The 24,240-nt window shown below is 36.7% G+C and overlaps 2 protein-coding genes across 5 annotated transcripts in view; one reads left to right on the forward strand and one right to left on the reverse strand.

Moving 5' to 3' along the window:
• Positions 1-3,687, forward strand: part of slc39a10 (solute carrier family 39 member 10) — a 36,535-nt gene extending 32,848 nt beyond the window's left edge. For all 4 annotated transcript variants that reach the window (XM_051905599.1, XM_051905598.1, XM_051905597.1 and 1 more), the window contains one exon: positions 1,162-3,687. In XM_051905599.1, the coding sequence (XP_051761559.1) occupies positions 1,162-1,314 (153 nt within the window). In that variant the 3' untranslated portion in view covers positions 1,315-3,687. The remainder of the gene's footprint in view (positions 1-1,161) is intronic.
• dnah7 (dynein, axonemal, heavy chain 7) overlaps positions 1,554-24,240 on the reverse strand; it is a 69,911-nt gene continuing 47,224 nt past the window's right edge. The window contains exons 47-65 of the mRNA XM_051905600.1: positions 24,029-24,192; positions 23,184-23,338; positions 22,156-22,346; positions 20,073-20,206; positions 19,556-19,891; positions 18,033-18,159; positions 17,243-17,437; positions 17,034-17,126; positions 16,348-16,524; positions 16,007-16,168; positions 15,585-15,785; positions 15,273-15,434; positions 14,112-14,297; positions 12,406-12,543; positions 12,055-12,285; positions 9,066-9,218; positions 7,987-8,164; positions 5,595-5,698; positions 1,554-4,073 (exon numbers count right to left, since the gene is read on the reverse strand). Coding sequence (XP_051761560.1) covers positions 3,867-4,073; positions 5,595-5,698; positions 7,987-8,164; positions 9,066-9,218; positions 12,055-12,285; positions 12,406-12,543; positions 14,112-14,297; positions 15,273-15,434; positions 15,585-15,785; positions 16,007-16,168; positions 16,348-16,524; positions 17,034-17,126; positions 17,243-17,437; positions 18,033-18,159; positions 19,556-19,891; positions 20,073-20,206; positions 22,156-22,346; positions 23,184-23,338; positions 24,029-24,192 — 3,294 coding nt within the window. The 3' untranslated portion in view covers positions 1,554-3,866. The remainder of the gene's footprint in view (positions 4,074-5,594; positions 5,699-7,986; positions 8,165-9,065; positions 9,219-12,054; positions 12,286-12,405; positions 12,544-14,111; positions 14,298-15,272; positions 15,435-15,584; positions 15,786-16,006; positions 16,169-16,347; positions 16,525-17,033; positions 17,127-17,242; positions 17,438-18,032; positions 18,160-19,555; positions 19,892-20,072; positions 20,207-22,155; positions 22,347-23,183; positions 23,339-24,028; positions 24,193-24,240) is intronic.

Below are 24,240 nucleotides of genomic sequence, written 5' to 3' on the forward strand. Positions count from 1 at the left end.
GCAATGTGACAATATTAGAGCACTCCCATTATAATCAATGAAGCCGTCACTCAATGCATGTTCACTATGTTTGATCTCTGTAGTTCAGAGCAAGCTTACTAGCTACGTTTCCATCCACCTATTTTTAAGTGCATTTTGGGATATCGCGTAAAAAAAAAGCGAGACGGAAACACAAAGATGCGCATAAATAAAAAAAAAAAATGTGCATAAAAAGACTTGCTCTGAGACGCAAGTCATTTATGATATAGGAAAATAGAGCAATTTCAGTTTTTATGGCATATTTTGGGCTGATTTCCAGGGAAGTGACTATTTTGTACTCTTGACCTCATGGGATGGAAACGCTCAGATCTTGTCTACACTGCATGCGGCGCAACGTGAGCGAAAAATCTCAGACAGTAAACTGATGCCTCGTTCTATTTATGATGTACTGACACAAAGGACAAATGCTTTGCAACAGGAGTTTTGTCGCGTCCAGCGTAGACAGATTTTAGCTGTTGCAATGCGAGCGACATCGGTTGCGTCTGGTATAGACATGGTGTCAGTTTTAATATATTTTAAAATGTAATTTATTCTTGCAATGACAAAGCTGCATTTTCAGCAGCCATTTCACCAGTCCTCTGTGTCACAAAATCCTTCAGAAATCATTCTAATATGCTGATTTGCTTCTCAAGATTATTTATTATCAATGTTGAAAACATTATTTTTGTTCTTTGATGAATATAAAGTTCAAATAACAGCATTTATTTGAAATGGAATTCTTGCAACAATGTAAAAGTCTTTACTGTCACTTTAATTGTCACCAAGTACTTCAGCCTATTTTGAATTGTCACCAAACCGATTTAATGCATCCAAAAAAAATTAATTTTGAATGGTTGTTACGTCTGCGTTGGACGTGAGCAGCTCATCTAAAATGTGTCGATGACACATCTAACACAACTCACAATTAGTTAATATATAGCCATATATATATATATATATATATAACAACGGTAACCTGTGTAACTTCTAGTATGGTATCAGTTTTTTTTTTTTTTTTTTTCCAGTTAAGCTATGCAGCAAATCTTTCATTTATTTATTTTTTGTTCTGTAAATGTAATTGTTCTGAGTTATCGGTGTTAGAATGTTATCTAACAATATCAAAATCCTCTTCTTCATCTTCAGTTGCCAGAGATGCTTCATGGTGACAGCGAGGAGCACAAACGCTGTGAGATGGGTCACTTCGTCCTCCAGAACTTTGGCATGCTCACGGGATTCGGCATCATGCTGCTGATCGCCATCTTCGAGGATCACATTGTGATTGATTTTGGCTTCTAGCTGGAGACTGTGATGGGGGGCGTCATTCAGCTACATTCACACATGTGCTTTGCCCTAAAGTGGCTTTGTGGTACAGTCTTGCAAGCATGTCTCAGAAGACAGCATCAGTAGCTTACAATGGACATGGACATGCAAAAAAACATGTTTACATTTCATCTTCTCATCTCCTCCTCTCTAGGCCACTCAAAATGGTTACTTGTCATCTTCAAGCTCTTTTGTAGATGTAGCTTCTGGTTCCATTCTTTTTTTTTTTTTTTTTTTTTTTTTTTTTTTTTTTTTTTTGAGTATGTATGTCCAGTCAGACATCCACAGCACACAAGAAGCACTCCCCAGTATTTGGGTTATCCCTTTAATATTGTAGTGTTTTTTTGTTTTTGTTTTATTTTTAGGATTGTGTCCTAGAGAGAAGCAGCTATTCATCAGTCACCCATTCAGTGTCATGTTTAGCTCTTTCATTCATTTGTATTGTAACTCATAGTCCATTCATCTGTAACTGGCGTGTTGTGCTGTGTATGTCTAGTGTGTCACACCATTGCCGTGTCAGGCACTAAAATGGTGCAACTGGCATCAACTCTGCAGATTTTTTTTTTTTTTTTTTTTTTTTTTAATTTATTGAGAAGTACTGGTAAGTATTGTGTGCCAGGATCATGAGAAACACACATGATGTTCTTTAAAGAGCTCTTTTCTTTACTGGTTTACACTTTGCTGTCAGCATTGGCTACCTGTTTGTTTCTTACACTATATTTACTGTTCATAGTGATGGGAGTGTCCTCAGTCTTAGAATTTCATTTGCTTGATTTTTCTTTTTTTTCTTTTTTTTTTTATATTATTATTATTTTCTGTTTTTATTGGCTAAGATTGTACTAGTGTTTTGGCCAACTTTGAGTATTTGAAGAAAAAGGTATGCAGTAGTGTTATGAATAACCTCTGATGCAGTGCTGCCGAAAGACCAATTGCATTCGTAAGGTCAGATGAATAGTGACTGAACAAGTCCAGTATTAAAGCTAATGCTAAAGCACTGTGATTTTTAAATGAAGAACAACTAGCTAAGCATATCTGTACATCAAGGAATACATATATTTTTCTTTGGGGAGTCTATTTGTTCATCGAAGTTATCATGTTCTAGACTACTTTCTGAATATGAATACAAGTTGATTTTCATATCCAAGTGTCGTAAATCTTGTTGTTCATGAAATAATTATGTTCCCCAAAGGAGATTTGCTACTGAAGACTCATTTTTGTTGGCATTTTGAAACGTCTTTGTTACTTTTTTATTTTAATTATAGGACATGTTTGGTATTACTGGATAGTTTGTGTGAAGAAAAAAAAAAAAAGAATATTTTGTGAGAAATCAGCACCTTTTATTCACCGACCATCTAAAAACTTACTTTGCCTACAAAGTTTGGGAGAATCATTCCTTTTTTTTAACGTAAAAATTAAGAAAGGTTTTTTTTGACAATCTTAAACACATTGTTGACACCCTTCCATTAATGAGTTAATGCACACATTTCAATTATTGGCCTTATGTGCACCTGTATGAAAGTCTGACTACAATCAAATCTATAGAACATCTGTTAATCTGTCCCCCTGTTGATGTAATTTTTGTTTAATGAGTGTGCAACATTTTGATTGTGCCAAATATGGGCACAAGCGCTGCCTGTACCCACAGTCGCCTCTACACATTCCACTTGCTGTGTTCGCTGCTTGAATCCTCTATCGAGTTGGTGGGGCATGTTATGTGATTCATGCTTAACCTGTCACCATGTGACATCCATTTATTTGTTCTCGTGGGTGTGCATCATTATTAATTGCATTCATCAAATGTACTTGATTGGACAGAAACATGCATGAAGGAAACTGTCTAGTTGTGTTTCATTTCTTTTATGAAATGGAGAGATGAGAACATGTACTGTTGATTTTCCTCTTTCCCTGAAGTACTTCATTTTTACAGCTTGAATGTAAAGCCAATGAGTTTGGGGGTCATGTGAGCAAACCTAATCACAGTCTTCAGAGATTAGGTCTAAATCCTGTGTATGTGTCTGTAAAATGAAGTTGTCCATTTTGTTAAACCGTAACATTTGAGTAAAAGCTGTAAAGCTCAAATGAAACACCTTGATTACGTGGTGCAAAGAAATAAACTTGATGATAAAAAATAAAAAATGACACACACCAATTTTCTTCATGCTTTACATTGTATTCCAACAAAGGACCATCCAGATATTTACTTACATTTTAGTATTGTCAATTTTGGCAGGACATTTTTTTTTTTTTTGTAAAAAATCTCAGCTTGGATGTTGTCAATACATTTGCCATTCTTGCTGATTGTCTGTGCATTTCTTTGTCAGAAGTGGAAAATAAAGTTTGCAAAGCCTACTTTGAGTTTCAGCTTATTAAAAATTTCTTTATTAAAATATATATTTTTACAAAATCTCTAATTTATCTATTAAAAATCTATTAATTTTTATTATTATTGCTACTGAACCTTTTGAATATTTATCCACAGTTCACTAAAGAGTCAAGTGAAGGATACTAGAAGCAGAGCAGCATCATATCTATGAGTTAAGCTGACACAGTAAGGCCACTCCGCGACGGATCCAGTGCTCTGGAGGCACGTCTGAATTCAGGGTCATTGCAATGACGTAGTTGGTGGAGTGTCCAGTGGTGGAAAGGGTTCCGCGTCTCTCACTGGTCTTGTAGACAGGAGAAATGTAGCACTGGCGCTCTGGGATGTCCTGCTTCTTCATGGGCTTCAGCCAGATCTGCAGACAGACAGTATGATGTGTAGTTAAGAAGCAGTTTCTTTCTCTTTCTCTCTTCCTACGATCTGCTTTGATTACTATGCAAATATGAAATTTCACTGTAATGTGATTGGTTATTTCATCATTTCTAATGGAATGAGAGTAATTTTTTTTTTGGTCACTAAAAATATGGTGGTTGTTAATAATCTAACCCATTTTCCTTGGTATCTAAGATTACTGTAAAAAAAAAAAAAAAAAAGTAACCGAAAACAAATTCAAAGCCCCAAACCCCTTTATCAGAAACTCTTAATATACCTCAGAAACAAAGGGGTACATTAAAAGTAGGTGGTTTATATATATATATATTATATAAACCACCAACTTTGAATGTACCCTTTTGTATATGTGTGTGTGTGTGTATATATATATATATATATATATGTATATATATATATATATATATATAACTTTATTTTCAGTGTTTCAGATGAAATGCTTTCAGCTGAAATTAATAATGGCCTTCAAAAGAAATTTGCATTTCAAAGTTTTACCGGAAATCTTCTTCTCTTCTTGTTTTGTTACATTTAACAACCTATTTGAATATCTCACCTGTCGTATATAGACATGATCAGAACTCCCTTCCCAAACTGTATTTAAATATGAAATAACATTTTTAATATGTAGAGATTTTTTCTTAAACTTTCTTCAAGAAGCCCCAAGATAATTTGGCTGAATTATATGTGATGAAAAGAGTCATCTTCAAGCAAATCAGAAAAATGTGGTGTGTGCGCAGACCCTCTGCTGGGTATAAGGCTGCCAAAGTTTAGATCTATCTTCAAGTGTATTATGCATCTGTTTTTATACTGAAAAGACAGAATAAAGCACTTCTATGGTTGCACTGCAGCTGCCCTGAGATTAAAGTCAACATATTTGCTTTTTTGATACATTATCAATACCAACATTTCGTTCCTTGTTGAATATCCGGTTTCACTCTGAAATATGTTACATTATGGTCGAGCTGGAAATGCTGTTTCATGTTGACTTTAAATGCTTCCAGTGGATTCAACAGAAGAAATGCATTTTGTTGTGGGTTGACTTTTTCCATGCATGGCATCTGATAACAACCAGCCATTTCATGCTTTTATAACTAGACTAATCTGAAGAGTGAAGAGAAGAACCTGAAACTGTCAGGTTTAGCCGCTCTGTGCAGGAAATTATTTTTAGCATTATGTACCTTCATTCACATTTTTTGCATGCTGCTTTAAAATCAGAAAAAAAAAGTCTCATGATTGCTTCTTGTTTCCATAGTTACTGTTATAGTTTGCCTGTAGGCAAACATATTTTTTGAATTGCATTGAAACTTTTGAATTGCACTGAAACAAGTTTTTGCAAGTTTAATACATTTTTCAACCGACTGATCATTACAGTGGAATGACTTTCTTGTGACTTAAATCTCTGTTTGTAATATGTACCCACATCAGAGGATATGCATGATGTCATCAGCCTCATTTGAATGAGATTATACATTTTATAGTCTCTCACCACAGGCATGGTGTCATGCAGGATTTTTGGGAAAGACTCTGCCAAGCGTTTTGCTCTCCGATCCCAGCGGGCACCATCTAAGAAAAGGCCACGGATGTAAACACCTGAGAGAAGCACAAATACAAAAAGTACAGAGGATTAATTATTAGAAAAGGTATGGGTACTGCATGAGAAGTCAAAGTATCTAGCCAAAAAAAGATAGTTTAAAAAAAGTGAGATCCACATTTAAAAGTAAAAAGTAAACTTTTTCCTTAGCTTTTCTTAATAAACAACTTTGTAATGCACAATGTTTATTCACAATTTCTAATGCCCCTACTATGCAAGCCTACAGTACACTGAACTAAAACCAATATTCTAAAACCTGTTACCTGATTTTATACAGACTGATCATTGACCGTGTTCACACTTGAGTCACATTCATACATCTTCAGCAATGGCTATAATTAAAACATATTGCTTTAGGTCAAAGACTGTGTTGTTGTGACTAATGTGACGTGTCTTCACAAAGACACAAATTGATGTCCATGGCTGTTAACCCTAGTAAAAAAAAACCTATACCAAAATCTATTTAAAATACATTTATTTCATACTAAGTATACTTCAAATCCATTAACATATTTATTGACATATCACTTAAAGGGTTAGTTCACCCAAAAATGAAATTTCTGTCATTAATTACTCACCCTCACGTTGTTCCACACCCGTAAGACATTCGTTCATCTTCAGAACACAAATTAAGATATTTTTGATGAAATCTGAGAGCTGTCTGACCTCCGTTAGACTGCAACGTTATTACCACATTCAATGTCCAGAAAAGTAGTAAAAACATTGTTAAAATAGTCAATGTTACCACAGCGGTGCAACCTTAATGTTATGAAGCAACGAAAATACTTTTTGTGCGCAAAAACAAAACAAAAATAATGACTTTATTCAACCATTTTTCCTCTTCCCTGTCAATCTGTTATGCAGTTGGCGCAGTGCTGTGTTTCCGTGTTTACATCCAAACGCCGGCTCATTATTGGCCGGCTCCTGCGTCAGCATCACACGCATGCCTCGTGCTGCTCACGTGAACAGGCGTCGGCCAATACTGAGCAGCCGTTCGGACGTAGAACCTGGAAGCGCTGCAACGAAAATAGCATAGCAGAATGACAGGGGAGAGATGAATTTGTTGAATAAAGTCATTTTTGTTATGTTTTTGTGCACAAAAAGAACCACTGTAGTCACGCTGACTATTTTAACAATGTTTTTACTACTTTTCTGGACACTAAATGTGGTAATTTCATTGCTTTCAATAAAGGATAAAAAAAAAAAAACCTCTCAGATTTCATCAAAATATTTTAATTTGTGTTACGAAGATGAACGAAGGTCTCAAGGGTATGGAATGACATGAGGGTGAGTAAAATGACAGAAATTTCATTTTTGGGTGAACTAACCCTTTAAAGCTTGCTGATATAAAATTATAATTAAACTTTATTTGGAGTATTTCTTTATTGCACAATGCACATTTCTTGATATTACGCCTAAAATGTGTTTTAGTATCACCATTAATAAGGATCATATGAACTCTATATATCTTGCATTTAAAGACTGAAATTATACAAAGTGTACCTAAAGTATACTTGCAATAGTTCCACTTTAGCACAACCAAATATACTTAAGTACATCTTTAGTAGGACCTCAGCACTACTTCCGCACAATTAAAGTGCACTAAGTACAAAATTAGTTATACCAAAAGTACAATTGCAGGGTATTTTATTAAGCACATAAATATGTAAATGTAATGTAGTATAAATTTGAAATAAATGTATTTCAAATACATTTTAATATTTTTTTTTTTCACTAGGAAAATTTCAGCTGGAAGTGTATTTTGGCTTGTAAGCTCAGCAAGATTTAAGACATGCAGACCTGCAAAAATTTACTTTAAGTATCATTTTTGCATTGAAAATGTAAGAGTATTCAGTTCAAATTCCTTGAAATAATACTTGAATAATGAAGTACTTTACACCCCGGCACACACATGCACACTAACTAAAATCTCTCCCCGTTTTACACACTGACTGAGTGAACTATAAAAAATGAAGTAGACACAACAAAGTATCTGTTCAAGTCAAGCACACACATAAACAGCCTCATGCAGTGTGTGATGGCCTCAGAGAGATGGGTTTCCTCTGGAGAGATGCTCATCATGTACTGATGAAAGAGCAGCAGGGGTCTGATGTCAGAGCACTGTAATGTTGACTCTGATTGATGGCACTCAGCCGCGGCGAGGGGTTAATGAAACTGCGTCTCTCTTTCCTTTTGTCACTTGTAACCCATTTCCCTCTCATATATTTTACATTTCATGCTTGTCAATACTCTCTTTCTTTTGCTTCTCTCTCTTTATCTTTCTTACCATCCTCTGGGGGGTTTTTGTGTTCCTTGTCCTCCATGACTTCAAAGTCGAAGCTGAGCAGGTCAATGGGGATGGTGTATTTTCGGGCAAAATTCTGCTGGCTTCCAGTGAGGAAGGCCTGAGTGAAAAAGAAGCCAGACATCCAGAACACTGCAGGTGTGCCGTCCATGTACCAGCCCTGTGTGGATGACACAGATGAATGATACTATTATTAAATACCAAAATCAATAATCACAAACAACATCACTGGTCACAACTGATTCTAAAGGCATAACTTGAAGGCCAAAAGAGTCTTTGGAATGTAACAGACTCAAAGTATTCTTTTCTTTTATTGAACGGAAGGGCACTTGTGTAATAAATTTACAATACAGTCTTTTGCAGAAGCACTGTTGTAATCTGAACTCACTGAATGAGACAGTGAGTCAGTTGCATTTCATGTGATTTTCCCGTGGCTCACAATGCACACTAGAATGCTTTCTGCTTCATCTGCGGTATGAATGTGCACTTGAGTATCTCAAAGACTCACTGGGAAACAACTGATTTGAAGTAAAGACTTGAAATTGATCACTAGAATTTCTTAATATATACAGAACTTTGGTTGTCGAATCCATATATGTAACATACAGTATTACTGAAAGTAAGAAAGAAAAGTTTTTTTCTCTCATACACTACCGTTCAAAAGTTTGGGGAAATCATTCTAATATGCTGATTTGAGGCTCAAGAAACATTTCTTATTATTATCAACATTGAAAAGAGTTGTGTTGCTTAATATTTTTGTGGAAACCGTGATTTTCAGGATTTTTTGATTAATAGAAAGTTCAAAAGAACATTTATTTGAAAGAAATCTTTTGTAAAATTATCTTCATCGATTTAATGCATCCTTGTGCAATAAAAGTATTAATATCATAAAAAGAAAAAAAAAAATCTTACTTTTGAACGGTAGTGTGTATGCACTAATTCTTGTGTATTGAATGATTGTAGCTATTGATACTTAGTTTGACTAAGCAATTACTGTGAACATGCCATTTCCATGCCAAATAAAGTGTGATGGGCTATGGCTTTATCACTGAAGAGTTTACCTGTAAAAACTTGAGTCTTTCAAGAAAGTCACTGATGTAGCTTCCCAGTGGTTTGAGGCTGGGATACGACTTCTTCATCCACATGGCAGGGATGCGTCCCTTCAGAATGCTGCTCACTACTTCCTCAAGTTCAGAAGACATAACCACCAGTCCCTAGGTCAAGACACACACATGCATTCATTCATTGCATTGTGTCTTTCCATCTTGATTTTTTATTTATAGTTATCAAAATTTAATGGAAATTGCCATCACATGTCATCTGTGTAAATTCCTCATAGGGGTCATATTTACAGTATATACTGGCATTTTCTATTCTAAGGAAAAGTTATGTTGTCATTTTCTTTATGTCTTTCTAGGGGGTGGTTTCATTTTGTTTTTTGTTTTTTTTTTGTTTTTTGCATTTGATGTTGTATAGAGATGTATGATGATGAGTGATAATGAAAGGATAAAGGAGAGAGGTTCCTCAGAGCAGAAATCAAGCTGTAGTCAGAAGAGATAAAGGGATTATTTTAGGGTTAGATTATAGGATAAGGGTTCACAATGTGTAAATGAAAGCCAGGGTTGTGATCAGATCTCAGCATATGCATCCCTCTCTCCCTGCAGGGTAATAATGCTAACTGGGATCAGAGCTGTCAGTCAAACTAAAGGACAAGGAGGCTCAGCTGGAGTGAACAGCATTAGGACATGCCCTGGGGCACGATGAATTTTCCTTGTATCTTTCAGCAGGGAGTGAATGTTCAAATACTTCTTTTTGGCAAGTTTGCATTGCTTCCATATAAAGGTTTTGCAGAAATTTAGCAAATTTGAAACAATGGAACATTATGCTCATTAGAATAATCATTTTAAATGGAACTTTCTAAATAAAAAATATATATATATATATTAAATATATTTAATATATTTATAATTTCAAGCATCATGCTCGCATCAGATAACTCTCAGCTAATCCATGTCTACCTATCGGAATACAACACCTACCACAGCATCCCTATATATGAGGTTCATTCAGTATTATCAGCAGCTAATTACCCTCCTCCATCCCCTAGCTCCTCCTCTCATCCACAGTCAAGACTTGGCCTTCTGATATTCCTCTTCAAAACAGAATGTCATTTATCTTGATTTATGATGTCACATTAAATTATCATCTTTATGAACGAAAGAAATCAAAATTTAACAGTCCATAAAAAAGCTATGTGTAATAAACGGAAATGACTCAGGAAAAAAGTATTGAACACGCTAACTGAAATTGTATTTAATAGTTGGTGGGAAAGTCCATTTTGCAATGACAGCTTCAAGGCGCATCCTGTATGACCAAAAATCTTGAATATTCTGGGGGTCTCTGTTGTGAATTTTGATCTTCAGTTCCTTCCACAAATGCTCTGTTGGGTTTAGGTCTGGTGATTTACAGGGACATTCTAACAACTTTATTTTCTTCTTCTGGAACCTGTGTGTTTTGGAATGTTGTCCTGGTGGAAGGATGGCAACAAATTAATCTCAAGAATTCCTAGTACATGGCTCCATTCATCTTCCCTTCAATAATAGTGATTCTGCCTGTACCATGAGAAGAGAAACAGCCCCATACCATGATGCTTCCACCTCGAAAACATCACTGTTGGTATGATATTTTTAGGATCATATGCAAAGCCATTTCACCTACAAACATGGCATGTGGTACTGTTGCCAAAAGTTAAATTTTTGTCTCATCTGAGCACACTAAATTCTCCCAGTAGTTCAGACCTTTCCAAATGTTGTGTAGAAAATGAGCTTCAACATGCCTTTTCTTCAATAATGGAGCTTTCTGTGGTGAGCGTGCATGGAGGCTGTGGCGGTGGAGTGCATTTCCTATTGTTTTCTCTGTGACAACTGTACCTGCTGCCTCCAAGTCTTTCTGGACCTCTTTTCAAGTGGTCCTTGGTTCTTGGGCTACTCTTCTGACTAACCTTCTGACTCCCTGATCAGAAATCTTGCGAGGAGCTCCTTTGCATGGCCATTTGATGGTGGAATGATGTTCCTTTCAGCTGTGGAAAATGGCCCCAATGGTGCTTACAGGAACAGGAAAAGGAGATGGAAAATCCTTCTGTAACCAGTACCATTGTTGTTTACGGCAAAAATCTTTTTGTAAAAGTCTTGGGAGAGCTCTTTGCGTCTTCCCATCATGAGATGTCCAATACTTGTATTCAGAGGTGGGTAAGCCTTTTTCTAACCTAACAACATGCACTAACCCAACTGATTCTAATTTGCACAGGTAGGAGGTAGAACTACTTAGTGAAATCTGTTGTTTTCTTGACATGCCTTGCCTTTTTTTTAGTGTAATCAAAAAGTCAATACTTTTTTCCCCGTGTCATTTCACTTTATTACACACAACTTTTTCATGGATTGTAGTATTATGATTTTCCTATTTGTAGTGATTTCTTGAGCTAATACCAACGTCTGGTCTGGTTTTATGTGAATTGCTGCACTGGAACTTTGTATAATAAAAAATGTTAACATATTCAATACTTATTTTACCCGCTGTGCACACACACACACACACACATATATATATATATATATGTGTGTGTGTGTGTATATATATATATATATATATATATATATATAACATTTGGTCAGTCTAGTCACTTGCTAAATGCTAAACTTCTGTTATCTTCTTACCTCCCTCAGCAAGCTTTCTTGAATAATTTATATTGTGAATAAATGTATTTAGACAATAATGAATACTTCATGTAAGCGTGACATGAAATGCCACCATATTCTCCTGAAAGCTAAATGAATGTTACTAACTGGACCATGCTGTGAGCAAATGGAGAGAAAACATCCTCAAACTAACAGCTGAGCTTGTCAGAAGCCTCACATGGGAGTATTCTGTAGTATTCTGACAACAACGCTTTCATTAAACTGCATATTCCCAATGGAGTTCAATTTGTGCTCAGACCAGAAAAAATAAGAACCTGAAAACATGATCGATTATAGATTTTGCTAATGTTCTGACCTTGATGGCCTTCTGGATGTTGACACACGAATCCCGGATGGTCTTGAGGAGTTTGTTGAATCGTCCCATCTCCTGCACCAGCACTGTGTTCATGCTTTGGTTGTAGCTGGTGGGGTACTTGCGCATGGCGGCATCTGTATCGAAATCCTGAGGAAGTTTATTAAGAATGTCTGCAGCCACCTCGTACACCATGTCATCAGCAGATGTAGCACTGCCACCTGAAGAACGAGACTGTGAGGGCGAAATCAAGCAAAAATATCCGTTACAAACATCAAACAGGTCATAACAGTACTACTAAGAGCTACTTTATACTAGCTAGTTTGCACCAATAATCAAAATGTGTTTGCGCACCTGAGTGAGAAGAATGCTATCGAACAGCAGCTGTGTTTCCACTTGGTCCTTAGTAATATCAGCATTGGCATTCATGCCAAAGATTTCAGGTGAGGGATTGAGAGGAAGCGTCTTGGTGTACTCAATGTAGCTGTTATACTGAAAAGGAAACAATCAGCTTCTTAATGCAACACTAAATCCAGGATGGCGACGCTAAATAATGGCATGCACTTAAAACAGGCTACCCTTGAGATTGCTGACATTTATAATAATGGCTATGCAAATGACATTCATGAATAAAAGATTTCGAGAGAAAATGCCAAATAAAATTGGGCATAGATTATACATGTGCTCACAAATAAATCAGACATCACCACTGGCAGAAACCCGCTGTGTTTAGTTATTGAACTTATAGCTCATAATCCCTTTTCAGAACTTTCATAAAGAGGCAGAACGATGCATCTCCAAAATATGCATGTTTTTTGATTGTTTACCAAGTCATTTATATCTGTAGTCATTTTAAACAGTCATATAATGTGAGAGGGATTCTAACCCACTGAGCTCACAAACACCTTGACTGAGTTAGTACAAAGAAAAGAATTGTTGTTTTTTCTTATAATTGCTTTCTCTTGGGATTTGTTTTGAATGAGAAACCTCGGCCTGCAGAGGTGCATATGGTCTTCCTTTGAAGGAAATATGATCAAGGAAGGAAAATGAAGCCTTGCTTCAGTTTGGTTTCCAGCGAGATCAGTGTAGAGAATCTCTTTGAATTTTGTAAGACAGAAATATTGAACTAACTTTAAAGTCAGCTGCTGAAATTCTGTCTGACATAACCCCTCTAAAACTGGACAAGCTTTTGAACTATAAAATGTGTTCTTTAAGGGGTGATAACTTAATCATTTTTGCTGTATCCATGTGCTGATTCCATCTTTTTTTTTTACAGTCTATGTTAATGACAGACAGCAGCAGGTTTATTATATTAAGACCTAATGCACGGTTCTAATATAATGTTACACATCAGATTTCCCCCCCTAGCTGTTTACATTCACTTTAAGCATAACCAACTATGTGAATACTCACAAAGACAGATATTTTGAAATAATTGTGTTTGACCATTTAAGCACAATAAGCCAAGAAAGAGATCTGGATTAAATATCGCATGCTATCTAAGAAGGGTAGCTTTCTGTGAGCGCGCTTCGGGTGTGTCAGTCAGCGCGAGTAATGCATTGAGAGCTTTTTCATTGCTTGTTGTGCTTAATAACTATTTTTAACATCAAGCACATCCCGCACTATTTTCTCATTCATGTATATTCTTTTTGTAAAAAACCAAACCTTCAGAGGCAAGTGCTTTGCTTACGAAGGACATATATGCAACTTTTTAAAAAAGTAAAATAGCTTATAATAAGAGTACTTTATTTACAATAAAACAGTACATTAATATGTATGATAGGCCTAATTAATTAGATATTTAAAAATCGATTCTTTTGTTGTCATGCATCAATGCAGTGTCATTCACATCAGCATCGCAATGCATCGTAAAAACGATTATAATCCACAGCTCTATTTACTGTTTTTACTGATCAAAGAAATGCAGCCTTTGATGAGCATAAGAGACTTTAAATCTTAACAACTAACAAACTTTTGAATGGCAGTATATATGACAGACTGAATTTGCTGTTTTTCAGTTTTGTCATTTATCTTTTTGTCATTTTGTCATTGTGTCTTACATCTCCTTCAGGTGGTGAGTAATACAGGCCACTGGGGTCAAACTTGTAATTGGCATCGTCAGTGATCTCGGGGGTGTAGAATATAGAAAGTATTGTGCGCAGCGTCCTGCGATCCCAGTCATCTGTGACACGACCTCCGTAGTTACACTCTCCTGTCATGTAGCGAAGAGCATCAAAGGGGATCTCCTAGTAAGGACACACAGAGAGAAATCACCATATAAGCAACTCTAAATGTAATAAGATGAACTATACATAACATGGTGAATGAAAAATGTCTTGGGATGGTAATCAGTTGAGAATGATGAGTTTAATTAATAATTGTAATTATCTGAAACATTTTAAGGGAGCAGATGACAAATCCATTCCCATGATGAATCATTTTTGCAGCTCAGTTTCAGTAAACTCTCTTTTTGGATTAAGGTGAAGCTATTTTATTTCAAAAGATCAAAGAAAGTTTGATTTCTCGTGATTATGAATTACCTTTTTTTTCTATCATATGAGCTATTTATTTTAATTTTGAATAGTGTGGCTACATGTGTGAAGCGCTACTTTGACCATGACTCTCACAAAGACATCTCAGGAAAGGGCTGTGTCCCAATTTTTCACCCTATTGTTCAGATTGTTTTAAAAAAAAAAAAAAAGACAAAAAAAAAAGAGAGAAAGAAACAGAAAACAACCTTTTCATGTGTCTTAAAAGCAGGGCCGCTCAACAAAGGCTTTTTTTTTTTTTTAAGTGGAGGTGCATGTCAGGTTAGTGGGTTCGATAAAACGATCTTGGGGTGGGGGGTGGGGTGCGTTGGGGATATGAAAAGATGGACAGAGGAGTGGCAGGATTGTGACATTTCCTGCTGAAATTTCCCTTGCTAATGCAGTGGGTGGCACTCTGTAGCACTGGAGAAATGTCAGAGCATTCAGGGAAGCTCTTGATCAGTTGGTGCAGTCTGCTTGTTTTGAAAGGAGGAAGGGAAGTATGAGGAGTGCTTCTCTGAAGTTGGGAAAATGTCAAGAACGTTCTTTTTTTAGGGGTGGTTTAAGGGGCGTGCTGGAAAGCATGAAAAGGAAGAGAGTGATGTGAAAAGTGTATGTGTGTTGTAAGAACAGTGAAAGACAATTTGTATGTGTGTGAATATAAAGAAAAGACAGGTACACGTGTGATCTCACCTCATACTGGTCCAAGAACATGTGTAACTGCTGGACAGAGATCCGCAGATCTGTCTCGTTAAACTCATAGGGGATGTTCCAGCCAAGAGGACCAAATTTCCTCCTCTCTTGGGTCAAGGCATGGAAGAAGCACAAGCTAAACAGCAGCTTCTTAAAGACAGCCTGAAAAAACACACAGAAGCCGCTTTCTTAGATTTTTTTGAAACAATTAATAGGAAGTTTGATTATCAAGGAGTCCAAAAATAAACATTACAACCACCAAAAGATATGCACAACTTTAAAAACCTTGACTTCCCTCTGTGAAGGACCTACCGGCTTTGAGCTGCTGTCAAAGAACTCAGGGTCAGATATAGGGTCCATGTAGAAAGAACGGATGATGTTGGAGCGCAGCCCCTTGGGAGCCTCATTGGTCATTTTGACTCCGTTTTGCAGTACAGCCACAGGGAAGTTGGGAGAGGGGTAACTGGTCAGCCACAAGCGGAAGTCTGGGTGAGTGGTATCTGGATTCAGCTCCTGTCAGAAAGTCAAAGTACTGCTTCAGAGTATTTCCAATGCACTTTTTTATGTTGTACACACAAATAAATTATACGTGCAATGCATGCATTAAAAAAATGTAAAGAGTATTTTACATTAAAAATAATAGTCTACATGAGGGAACAAATGTGGGTGTCAAAATAATACTATTAAAAGCTACTGTTCCATCATGTTTGGATCATCAAATCTTTATGTACTACCTCACAAACACGCTCAAGGGTGGACATCCAAGAGGTGGCCAGGTGGCAGTTCTGTAAAACCACCCAGGTTCCCTCCTTCACACCAGTCTCAATCATGCTCATGGCGATGGGGCCCTGACCCTGTCCCAGAGACAGGGAGGTCAGTCTGTTACCTGTGAAACCCTGAAAAACAAGCAAGACACAGAGTGTTACTAATAAAAGACCATCACCCATCACAAAACAAAACAGTCTGTATTCTAAAAACCTTAAGAGTTACAGATGTTAAAAAATGAATCTTACTACTAATACAGAGTAATTTGATCAGAAAATTATGGAGATTTAAAGTCTATAATTGTTTGTACCTGTTCTTCGCCAAACTTGAGCAGTGCTGCCATGGGGTCTGATCCCGGGGACAGGATGAAGATAAGCGGAGCGCAGCAGTGACTGTCAGCAAAAGCCGTAGCCAAATTAAAGGGTGGCACCTCAATAAACTGCTGCCCTAAGTTGTCTGACACAAACTCTTGAACCATGGGAACAATCTGAGATGGGTAGATACAAAGAAATAAGTCCAAATGTGAGGTTTTTACTGATACTTCACATTATAACTTATAACATACACTAACATTTGGGTCTGTTTTTTGATGTTTTTGAAAAAAGCCTCTCATGCTCACCAAGGCTGCATTTATTTGATCAAAAATACAGTAAAATATTAAGAAATATTACGAAAATTTTAAATTACTGTTTTTTTCTATTTTAATATATTGTAATATATATTCAGCAGTCATTACTTCAGTCTTCAGTGTCACATGATCCTTCATAAGTCATTCTAATATGCTGATTTGGTGCTCAAAACATTTCTTTATATTATCAATGTTAAAAACATTTGTGTTGCTGATACATTTTTATACAAAATGATACAACATCTTTTGTAACATTATAAATGTCTTAAACTTTTGATCAATTTGATGCATCCTTGCTGAATAAAAGAATAAATTCTCTCACAATCCAATCCGAGGTGTATTAATAAACTCAGTAAAAGGAACCTTACCTTGTCTGGCCGTAAGCATCTTATAACCAACATCCTTTGGAACTGTCCTAGTTTCTCCTGCCACTCTGAAGGGAACGCAGTGTGATGGGGGTCCTGCAGAACACACACAGACCATAAAATGAAAAATCTGGTGTTCCTTTCATACTTCCCCAGTCTATTTCATACCGCTGAGCAGGAAAGAAATAATGTGTGCTTAATCTCAATGGCACCTTGCTATCGTAAACCTCTTTCCAGCCCTCCCGGAGTCGAGCCAGGTCTTTCCTCAGGCCTTTAAAGTGCTCCATCTCATCCAATCGACAGATCTCATCCCAGGATGTTTTAGGCAACCAGGTGCAGGGGTTCGAATGAGGGTTATCCAGACCCACACCGCCTGTCAGGAGAAAACGCCATTCCTTCTCATCCACCTGAAAGAGAAGGGAACAGAAGGTGGTAGGAGAGTGTTGTCCATGCATTACCTCATTCAGTTATATCTGCAATGAAAATTCTCCTTCACTGAGTTTAGACACGATTTGTTTTTCAGCAGCTTTGCATGATTAAACATCCAACTCAAAAGAACAGAGCAACAGTGAATGAGTCTTAAAGTCGCCGGCAGAAAAGCCGCAGTCTATGAAAATAAATGTACTGGTGCATCGCCCCCACACCACTTGATTCAGCAGCTGACAAAACTACTGACAGCACAATAAATGGATGACAGACAGTTGCAACTTGAGTAACAGCTAAGGCATGGAGAGCCAGTGTGACAAACATTGATCATAAATCACTTAAACTTTGATTAAATCGGTTAAACTAGTGTTTATGTGGACGAATGTTACAGGACCATTTGAAACAGTCATGATATAAACATCGTCAGACTGATGCATGCAAGCCATTAACCTTAAGATGCCTTGTGTAAGAGTAACCTCTTCATTCTTACTATTATTTATCACATGAAGCACTGTCTTGCCCAAGTTTATTGATTCAATAAATCACAGCTGTGTGCAAGTGGAGGCAGTTACTCACAAGCTTGTTGTGTTTGAGCAGGTTGACATTGAGGCAGAAGGAGAAGAGGAGTTTGTCCTTCTCAAACAGAGAGCGACATACGTTGACGTAAAGAGAGTACGTAAAATGATCCTTCAGAATTTGGAGTCTAAATACACAGAGAAAGCATTGCGGCAGAAATCAGTTCAATGAGAAGCCTTTTGACAGCATCTTAAGAATACATTAAAAAAAAGTGCATGAGTGATGTGATGTACATTGAACCTATAATCCACAAGCCTCTGAAAAGTTACTAGACCACACTTGTTTTTTGGACTACATGTAGTCATGTTTGCTATAAAAGCTTTCTTGTTGTTTTCCATCATCATTGGAATGTATCAATATCCTTACAGCTTTAACATTAATGAGCATCATATTTGTGTCCAGTGACTAGATCAGTGGTTTTCTTTGAATAACCAGGATTCATATATGAGGAAGCCTCATTTTAAAAAAATGTCATATAAAATAATTAAATCTTATAACTTAATTGTCATTTTTGTAATGAATATGCGTTTTTCTAGTTACACCAATTTCCAACATCTTTCATACGGTAATTAAAAAAAAAAAATTGTTATCCTTAATCTTTACCCAGGAAATCACAAAAAAAACTGGAAAAGTCATGGGTCCTTCGAATATTGTTGTGGACAGCGGGGGGGCTCTGGAGTTAAAAAGGTTCAGAGCCACTGTCTGGTTGGGTCTTGGACACCAGGTTCAGAACCGCTGGACTAGACATATTACATCTTTTTAAATGTCACTTCAAATAAACAAACTTTAAATAATTAAATAAACACCTGATGCTACTGTAGAACAGCACTCTCTTTTTTAGAGTTTTAGAGATCTGTTTTTTTGGTGTCTCTATCCTCTAGAGAGCTGGCACTGTGTTCTTTTAACCAGAGGATTCTGCCCTGGGCTGAAGTGTCATTGTATTCCCACAGCTCTCAGATATCAAACTCACATCAGAACGCCATAGTGGCCAAGTAAGACAGTGCTGATGCTAAATAGTCATACAGGGAAACATTGTCTTCATATTCTTTTGTTTAAAAAAACTCCCCATGTTAGACATCCATATTAGCACAGAACCCATGTTAGTGATAGTCTCTCTGGAAACTGTGGTGCCCTTAAAGGAATAGTTCAATTAAAAATGAATGTCATCATTTTTGTCATTCCATGTATGACTTTCTTTCTTTCAGCTGTTTTTGTCTATATAAAAGTAAGAACAACATTATTATACTTTCATTAAATGGACAAAAAACAAAACAAAACAAAAAATATTTTTCAAAATATCATCTTCTGTGTTGAGAAAGAAGAAAGAAAGTCACAGATGTCTGGAATGACATGAGGGGGAGTAAAAATGAAAACTATCCTATTATGTCTCAATATGTGCAAGATATTCAAAGTGCCTTATAGCTGCAACTTTGACTTTTCAAAGCATGCCATAACTGCGATGAAACGCATGAAATTACTATAATAGATGTAATTTAAATACAACATCTGTAGTAAAAGAGTACCTTTGTTCGAGAAGGTCACTTTTTTGGGAATTATCAATAGACAGGATGAAGAGGTTGATGAACCAGGTTAGAGAGTACTGATACATGGGCTCAATGTTGGCCAGGTCAGCGATGGAGAAAAACAAAATTGCAGAGTGGATGGCAATGGGGGTGTAGCCCAAGCGTGTCTGATCAATCTTCTGCTCAGTAACTTCAGCAATGGCCTGTTTCTCAGAGATCTCATTGGCCAGAACCTTAGAAGATGAGAGGATCTGAACAGCAGTCTCATCTTCCAAAATGTTCCCCTCTGAGGCAGAGAGCACTTCTAGGATTTTATCCTCTATTTCTTTCAGCTGTCTACAAAGAAAAGAGAGAGAAAGTACATGGTTAAATGCACTGAGAGAGCATGCTGCTCTTTGCCCTCACTTCAGATAATTATTTACCCAAGGATTCAACTTGTCTTGCTTTTAGACACAATATTTGAAGCAAGGAACACATAGGACTAAACTGTCAGGTTAATTGTGTTTCTGGGTGATACCTCTTGTTCTCAGCCCCCTGTACGATAAGGGCTTGTTTCTCCTCCTCAAGGTCAGGTCTCTCTCTGGCCACCACAATGCCCAGCAGCTGGTCTTGCATCCCCTCTGGGGTGATCATGAAGTTCAGCAGGGTCACCTGAACAGAACAGGAGAAAAACACAGACAGTGCTGGGGGCGGCTGTTCTTAGAATCCTATTTTTAATGAGAGCAGACCCTTGTGTTTATTATTTACAAGAGCCTCAAAAGGCCCTTTTCCAAACTAACAGATTCACTTTATGGATTTGGCATAACCAACCACAAAAATAACTTTTTCTAGAAAATGATATCATCCAAGGTTTTGTGACTGCTTGCTAATATCAGACCTAATATTTCTTTGATTACCAGCTGTGAAACATGTAAGTCTGTGGTGGAACACATTTTGTGATGAAGAATTGCAATCCTGATGTTCCTCAACAGTATCATTTGTTTTATCCTGTTGTGAACACCACATGCTCATCCTAAAAGTGAAATGATATATCAGGCTTATTAAGGAGTGGTTGTGAAGGAAGCAAGTCCAGAGTCCAGGTATTTCAAGCAGGGTTTTAATTTAAAGTTAACATTTTTTGTTCAAGCATGCAGACCAGCCTGACACAGCAACATTGACTCAACCATTGGGTTTAGGGCAGGATTATTTATTTGTCTGACCAACGCTACATGAGTGTTCAGGAAATTTTTTGCATATCCTTTGGTTGGCCCTTGTGGCACAGAAATGACACACCTGCCCTTTTTTAAACAGTGGTCATGTAGACTGTCTGTACCGCACTTTAAGACAAAGTTCAACTGTAAAACTTGTTTTCTATGTGCATGTTTATGATTTTTTTTGGCAGAACAGGTAAGTTCCAACAACATAACTAGATGTTAGTTTACAGTGTCATGAAAAAAGACTTTCTCAACTGGCCACTGTTTTAATTATTTATCAGTTTCAAGTTGCAGTTTAACTGCATAATTAAAGCAAAATTAAACTAAGTAGATTTTATGTAAAAGACTGCAAGACTCATAGCTCCTTTGAATGAAACCAACAACCATGATATTAAAACACTTCTGAGGGGAGAAAGATTCACTAAATACAATTTTAATGGACAGAATATTTTAATTTTGAACTAACTTTGATGCTTTCAAAGACACTTCATGACAGTGACTCAGTCCCCGTAACACACCAAAACATCAGAGTGTTTCAAAACCATACAGAAACAAGAGATTAATTCAAGGACAAGAGAAGTCATTTAATGTATATTAAAATCAGTGTACACTACCGTTCAAAAGTTTTTTGTCAGTAAGATTTCTTTTTGAAAGAAATTAATACTTTTATTCAGCAAGGACGCATTAAATTGATAAAAAGTGACAGTAAGGACATTTATGATGACATTTAATAAATGTCATCTATAATGTCAAAAGATTTCCATTTCAAACTAATGCTGTTATTTCTATACTTTAAAGAATCCTAAATGTATAATGTATATATTTCCACAAAAAACTATTAAGAGGCACAATTGTTTTCAACAGTGATAATAATAATCAGACATGTTTTGAGCACCAAAATCAGAATACACAGTGGTGTAGGTATGACGTCAAAACCCGGAAGACTAATTTGCCAGTGGTTCCCTCGAGATTTCCTATGGGGTTTTTGATTGTGTGTAATTTACATTGTAAAGCCCCATAGGAAAATCTTGAGGGAACCAGTGGCGAATTAGTCTTCCGGGTTTTGATGTCATCCCTACACCACTCTATTTAGAATGATTTTTAAAGTATCATGTGACAATGAAGACTGGAATAATGGCTGCTGAAAATTCAGCTCGGCCATCACAGAAATAAATGACATTTTAAAATATATTAAAATAAAAAACAGTTATTTTAATTTGTAATAATAATAATAATTCACAATTTTCCTGTCTTTACTTTATTTTTGATCAAATAAATGCTGCCTTGTAAAAAAAAAAAAAAAAAAATGTCTTTACATGACAAGGTTTACATGATCTTGTTTAGAAGCAGACATTAGTTTGTGTGTATGACTGTGTGCATTTGTGAGTGACTTTACAGCAAACTTACCTTGACTGAGATCTCAGGTAGATAATGTGGATTTCGTAACTTTGTTGTTATGTAAAACCGGAAATCTGGAGCATATTCGATAGTGGAGTCGCCCAGCCGGATGCAGACACTGCCACCCTGTTTAAAAGTCTGTTTCAGCAGCAGGGGCTCAAGTATGGGGTCCAGTTCTTCCCCAACATTCTCCAGCAACACTACAATACACCATGGATGAATGATTAGAGTTAAGCCAAAACAAAAGCTGCAGAAGCATTTATTTGACCTACTCACAAAAAAGAAATAATCAGGTAGTAGAAGTGGGAATTGAAGGAATGCAACAGGAAAAAAAACAACAACAAAAAGAAATTAATAAATAAAATCAATGCAAATTCTAGAGGTGAACAGTAACAAAACAACAATCCACACAAGATAGCTAAGCACCGGCCTGCCTACGCAGCTGCCTTTCATCCCAGAACAACACCGATGAGGAGGAGCTGAGGATGGAAGACAGAGGCACCTAAGGCCAGATTACTTGGCTCATTTGCGTATCTCATTTGCGGTTTGGGTCCACCCCTGGGTCTCCTTTGCATTCAAGAGAGTAAAATTAGATGGAATTTGTGCTTTCAGGCATTATCTGTTATGTACAAGAGACAACTATGCTTCTCCAGGGGAAGAGAGAGAATGCGTGCATTTATCAACAGGTAACACGCACTGGTTTGGATCTAACTGTGATGTGTGCTTGTTTTTCATGGTGGAGGGGGACCCCTAGGGAGAAATACTGGTATTTCACCTGTGAGAACAGTTTATTTATTTATTTATTGTTGTTGTTTATATCTTTGTTGATTTTTAAGATTTATTTGATGAGACCAAAACTAATAATCTTAACAAATCAGATTTTTCCTTGGCAAAAAAAAAAAAAAAATCAGTTTGATTCTCAACTATGCTGCTTGATGATGACCTCTCCGGGCAGTGATATAAGGACTTTTAGAGTATTATAAAAGTAAGCTTTATATTCCTTTTCTGAATTCTGTTTCCAATCTGCCACCTCTCACCTGGAGTGCCAAACTGGATGCAGTTTTCTAGTGTGCGCACAAAGTCGCCATCACTGAGTTTGATGACATGGAGACTGTTGGATTTTTCCATGTTCTTCAGCCATTTGTTGGCCTGGCCCTGAGGATCAATCATCAGGGGCCACCTTCTCGCATTACTGCAGAAAACAAACATCTCAATAATCCTCCACAAACAAGACTTTCCTGTCCATGACAAATCATCTCCACCTCATCCAAAATTGAGAGTTTTCTAATAACTTTCAGGTCATGTATATAAGAATATTATCACATTATGTTTCACCAATAATGTCTGCTTTTGTTGCGTTATTCCTCTACTCAAGAACAAGTCATTCAAAGGTCACTACTACTGTTAAATAGTAGTATTTAATAACAATGTGTCTAAAAGGTATAATTTATCTATTGATCTGTCACAGCAATACATCCATACTAATCGTTGATTTTGATATAGAATGGCAAAATAAGCATTTCCTTTTGTCCAAACCTGGTATTGCTACAGAATGTAAATCTATATCTCCTGCACATCTAGCATGTACTATCTTTCATTTTTAATTAAATAAGTGCAATCCAGTGTGAAGTGTGAAATAAATTAAACATGTTTACAGTGACTGACTAGTGAGAATATAGTGAGAAGTGCATTTAGATGCCGCTGGAAGGAAAACCATGTTCATAAAATATGAATATGAAGGAAAACCATGTTCATAAAATATGAACATGGTTTTGTTTCCTAAACCTTAAACTTCGTAAAATAAGTTTGATATCATATCTAATACAAATGGCACTCTAAATGGTCAAACTTAAAGTAACATATATTGGCAAAAAACTCTCACGAGATGATGATTCCATTGTCAATGGAGAAGCTGTCTGAAGGGAGGCCAGCAATGGTCCAGCTGCGGATTTTCACTGGCTCACCCAAGGAGTTCATCAGTGACATGCTCTTGGAGCAAGGAATTCCTCTTGTCTTACACATGTCAATCCACTCCTCTGTAGCTCGCTGTAGAGATCACACACAGAAACACACACACGGCTCAAGAAGGACAAC

This window comes from Ctenopharyngodon idella, chromosome 9 (assembly GCF_019924925.1).
Source record: "Ctenopharyngodon idella isolate HZGC_01 chromosome 9, HZGC01, whole genome shotgun sequence".
Taxonomy (NCBI): Eukaryota; Metazoa; Chordata; class Actinopteri; order Cypriniformes; family Xenocyprididae; genus Ctenopharyngodon; species Ctenopharyngodon idella.